Source organism: Centruroides sculpturatus, unplaced genomic scaffold (assembly GCF_000671375.1).
Source record: "Centruroides sculpturatus isolate CEXI.00-Female unplaced genomic scaffold, Cexi_2.0 scaffold204, whole genome shotgun sequence".
In the NCBI taxonomy this organism is placed as follows: domain Eukaryota; kingdom Metazoa; phylum Arthropoda; class Arachnida; order Scorpiones; family Buthidae; genus Centruroides; species Centruroides sculpturatus.
This window is the reverse complement of record NW_019384459.1, coordinates 564093-569460: the sequence shown is the minus strand read 5'-3', so window position 1 is coordinate 569460 and position 5368 is coordinate 564093. Positions and strand designations below refer to the sequence as shown.

Here is a 5368-nt window from a genome sequence, read left to right as displayed (position 1 = left end):
AAAATTTACCTCTATACTGTTCACATTCATTACAATTTAATTGATAATCCTTGAACGTGTTTACAAGAGGATAGAATTATTGGATTACCTCTACTACTAGTAAATTAAGCAGAAAATTATTAAGATTTTAATGATTATTATAATTAAAATGTAGTGGAATAACTTTACATAAACTTATTTTATGTTTAAAAAATAATAATAATAAAGATTTGGCGTGTTTGCTTAAAATAAATTTATGGAATATTAATGCAAACTTTTCTCGATTTATGAACATTCTCCGTAACGAACTGTACGTCATATTTAACACGTTACAATGAGATTTTTAATTTAAAAATGTAGCCTTCTAGTAGCCAAGTGGATAAAAACCACTGGGCGATGATGGTTCGTGCCTCACCAAAGGATTGCCGATTGACATTTTCCCTGTTTTAACACCTAAATAGAAACCAGTTGAACATAGAAGATCCCTATAAACACCTCTTGACAGATCATCCAAGTGTTACTTTGTCTTATTCCATCAATACAATGAACTGACTGGAAAATGTGGACTCTGAATCAAATAATGAAACTATCGACGGGTAAAGCTTATTAACATTAAATAAGTGTACTACTACATCTTTTTATATTACGTAATTAAAAGTTATTAAATAATGATAAAAATGGTATAAGGAGCCACACCCCTAGAAACTTTATACCCCTAGAATCTCATAAAATTTCTATGGTAATTGAGAATCGCTGAACAACAGCAAATATTTTAAAAAATAATAATTGTTTTAGTGAATTAACATGTAAATTAGTTGTAACATTGATCATAAAATTTAAAGATTTGTTTTAACTAATTCTATACAATTTTTAAGTTTTACATAAAATCTGAATGCCTTTTTTAAGTTTTATAATACCTTCTTTAATGTATTATATAGTAGAGGATGGACTTCCATCCTCTGTTATATCTGCTATATACCACTACACTGATTCCATTTAATATTAAACTATAATGCTGAAGAAGAAGAAGGATATTTATTATCAAAAAGTTTATTTAAATACTTTTTGTAAATTTTTACTTTCATCTTCAATAAATTACTTAATGAATCGTGTCCATAATCGTAAATTTTCCAAAGGATGTTCTCAATTGATAAATTGAATAATTTATTTGTTAATTTATGATAAAGTTTATAGCAAACTACCGTATTTATTGGCATATAATACGCAATTCTTTTCCCAAAAATACTGTCTAAAAATGGAATCCATCTTATAATGAAGGACATGAGTCTTATCATGGCTGCTAGATGGGCACAGATGCCTAGATTTCTAAATTCTAGGCTANTGCTTGTGTATAACTGTTATGTAATATAATTATGTAAACTAGATTATTTTACCTTTGCTTTAACTTTTTTAAAATCAAATATTAAATATAATTAATTAAATATGTGTCGAAAATATACTTTTTTTTATTATAAATTTAACTGTTTGTTTACTGTTATGTAACTGGAATTGATTAAACTGAGTGTATATATAGCTAATAAACGATATCTTTTATATGATAAAAAGATCATAATTTAATTATATAAATGATTAAAACCGTAATAGCATCAATGGAAGTAAAACAAACAGTGGTTAAAAGCTTGAATTGATTAAACTGAGTGTATATATAGCTAATAAACGATATCTTTTATATGATAAAAAGATCATAATTTAATTATATAAATGATTAAAACCGTAATAGCATCAATGGAAGTAAAACAAACAGTGGTTAAAAGCTTGACGTGATAAAAAAAAAGGTGAAAGTTTACTTCCTACTTGTTGAAATAACACCATCTGAGAAGAAATGCCTGTATTTTTTTTTTTTCTTTCCTTTTTTAAATTTTAATCTTAGACTCCCCTTATAGATAATGTAGGGCGGCCACGCCTGATTCAATACTTTATGCTCAAGAACTGTGAAACGAAAAGCAAGCGTTTCCGTATGGTCGACTGATGTCCCACATACTGTCACTATTACGTGATGGCTAATCGAGATACAAGTAAGGGGGACACAATGATACAAAAAAAAATATAACCTTATGACCCAATGGGTGCAGCCTCTACCTCTCGACTATATAAACAACTTGGCACTCGTGCATTAGCATTAATTGCGGCTCAGGTATAGAAGTAATCACAATGTATAGACATTTGGTAAGTAATCGATATACTTTAGAATAAAGGTTTAAGGGTTTGCTTGATATTCATTTGTTGATGTTTTGAATTTTTCAGTTCGTACTTTTGGCTGCCTTCGTGGCAGTTTATGCCGAAATGGACGATGAGACTGATTTAAGTGCCGATTTTACTGCAGCTATACCAGTTGGAGGAGGAGTCGGACACGGTGGAGTCGGTCACGGAGGTGCTGGTGGACTCGGAGGTTACGCCGTCCACGGTTTGCATAAAGGTGCCATCGGAAAACAAGCCTACGGTGCACTGGGACACCAAGCACATGGACACGAAGGTGTCGGCGCCTACGGTGCTCACGGTCTGAAGAAAGGTTTCGCTGAAGGTGGTTACGGTGGTCACGCCGGTCACGGAGCCGTTGGAGTCCAGGAAGGAGCATATGCTGATCACTACAAAGGTGGTCACACAAAGGCTCTCGATAAAGAAAGGTTATACGCTTTAGATCAAGCCTACGGACAAGGTGGCAAGGCCGCCTACGGATTAGGCTATGGACATCACGGAGCTTATGGCGCTCACGGAGGTTACGGAGCCGAAGGAGGTTTGGCAGGATATGGACAAGGTGCCTATCAAGGCGGAAAAGGATACGGCCAAACCACTGTCGGAAAACAGGGAGAACATCTCGGCGCTTACGGTCTCAACCAATATGGTGCTGTAGCAGGCAAAGGTGGAGCTGCAGGATTAGGTGGAGCCGGGTACGGAGGTCTCGGAGGTCTCGCAGCCCCTTATTATGGTTAAATCAATGCATGCCAATAAGTCCATCTACCAGTCAACAAACGTTCCAATCATGTGAAAATCGTCCGATCATCGACATTTGGCTAGAATGGATGATACCGGATTTCAAAATCTCATGCTTTTATCTGGTTTTAAAAACCATCCTATTAAAAACATATGTTCAAATGTACATTCATAAGAAAGATGGTTAACAAAGATCAAAAATAAATTATTTATTAAATTATACTTGTTATTTCATTTATTTTAATACAACATATATTTGATCCTCAATATCAATACTATAGTTTTATTTAAATTATATCTAAATTTCAACACAGAAAATGTAATAATAAGCATTAACTTTAACTTAAAACTCTGATTAAATTCAACAAGTGAAGAAACAGAATAAACTTTATAAAACTACAGTAGAGTCTCTATAGTCCGTCACTCGCCAGTCTAACACGTCCAGTAATTCGTAATTCGACACTCCGCCGCAAGACGGCGCAAATGTAAGTTTCGTGTTACCATTTCGTGTATGCAACAATGAGAGACTGATTACAGTACGTGTATACTGTCAGTCGCTAGTTGTTTGTTGCGCTTGCAGTAGGCAAACAGTTACAGTCGTGATTTAATACAATAAAATAACTTGTGAACCAAGTGCATTTATTGTACAGTACAGTACATACGCACATCCAAAATCCAATAATCCGCCAGTGTAGTAAATGTCGGATTATAGAGACTCTACTGTATTATCAATAATAACATAGATACATGTTATTAACTTAATAAAAGTATTTTATATAGGCATATATATTTTTAAACACTATTTCATCCCATGATTTATTATATAAATATAATTACAGATAATGCATTTTATGTTTTATTGAATAAACAATGATATAACTGATTTTGATAATTCTAAAATTATTTATTATATTCCTTTAAATCTATATATATATATATATATTTACTTTTATATTTATCTACCAAACTTGAATGTCTAATGTTTAAACTTGTTGAGTTACATTTCGTTTTTTTTTTTTTTTGTATAGAAATTATATTTTATTTTAAAATATAATTTTAAAATTCGTTTTAGCAGTGGTTCTTATAGTATGGTCCGTGACAGTGATGCCAACTTAGGAGTTTTGCCTTCTAAATTTAGGAAAATATCAGCAGGATAGAGGGAAACTTAGGGGGGGGAAATTTAGAGAGAAAATGTAAAGTCTGCCCATATTGATTAGTGGAGTTCCAACGATGAAAAGGAGCTTTTAAAAGTTATGACTCATGAATGTTCTCACGCGAGATCCTGTGTAGGTTGCTTCATTATGTACTACTTTTTCTCAATTGTATCCACTCTGCCTTCGCCCTAAAGTGAAAATTCGTTTCTCTGGATTGTTAAAAGACTAATATTTTTTTAATATGCATTGCACATAGAGCAAAACTATATCCCTAAATGGTTTTGATAAATAGGGAAAACTTGTTTCAGTTTTTAGAGGAACTTTGATAGTTTTAGGGGAAATTTTAAGTCAGTTTAGAAATTTTACGACAGAGGTTGGCAGCGCCATCATGATTAGGCACTAATGAAAAAAAAAATCAAACAACGAGTTGCTTAACTTTCCAGGCAACATTTGGTGACGCCACCTGTTTGTTATCATATTTTATTTAAAAACTTTTTATATTTTTAACTATTATAAAATGGCAGAACGCTTAACTTTGAGGGTAGGAGTGGGTTAGTAAAAAATATGTATATAAATGCTAGTAAAATCGTCATTAAGTCTGATCCTAATGAAGATACACACGACCCCCTTTAGCTCCCGAGCCCCTCGACCTTTAACCACCAAAATTTTATGTTGTCAGTCTGCTCAATACACAAACCTCGTTGCAAAATTTCAGAAATTTTCGATAAAAAGCATAGGAGTTATTAAGCTTCAAATAGGGTGAAAAAAAATCGTGCCCCTACACACACTAACATCAAATCAAAATGTACAAATTTGTTTACAGACAAATGTTATTACACAAACATACAGAAATATACTTAATTGAAATATAATTTTATCATATTACATTAATAAATTCCAGTTGCCGTCTGTTCTTACGACCTCCTAATTGATTCCTGGAAGACCATTGTTTGGTCAGAAATTGTAAAATGAGACGTCTTATTTCCTATACGCTTAGTGTCATTAATTGAGATTACATTCTTGGAAATATATTTTTAACTACGTAATACTAAAATATTATAACATCAATTTAAATGCGATATGCAGTCATAACAGAAAATTTACAGCAATCGTTAAATATGGTCTACTAAGTTGGAGTCGTCCATTAATTACGTGTACAATTTAAGGGGGATAGTAAAAGTACTTAATTATATAAAATGGGGAGGGAGAGAGTTTAGGCATTGTCTATTTGGACTATTTTAGTGAGATAGGTGACATCTTATAAGCCTACTTACTAGTTATGT

General features: G+C 32.5%; 1 protein-coding gene across 1 annotated transcript; it reads left to right on the top strand.

The window, feature by feature from the left end:
• Positions 1-2062: 2062 nt before the first annotated feature.
• Positions 2063-2931, top strand: LOC111620771 (acanthoscurrin-2-like). The gene is made up of 2 exons (XM_023362771.1): positions 2063-2134; positions 2245-2931. Exons 1-2 carry the CDS (start codon positions 2063-2065, stop codon positions 2929-2931), a joined length of 759 nt encoding a protein of 252 aa, XP_023218539.1.
• Positions 2932-5368: the final 2437 nt, after the last annotated feature.

Excerpts from the sequence above, each read along its gene's own strand:
- LOC111620771 (XM_023362771.1), top strand. The coding sequence starts at position 2,063 with ATGGGTGCAGCCTCTACCTCTCGACTATATAAACAACTTGGCACTCGT. Across the intron at positions 2,135-2,244 it reads TAGCATTAATTGCGGCTCAG|TTCGTACTTTTGGCTGCCTT; the intron begins GTATAGAAGTAA and ends TGAATTTTTCAG.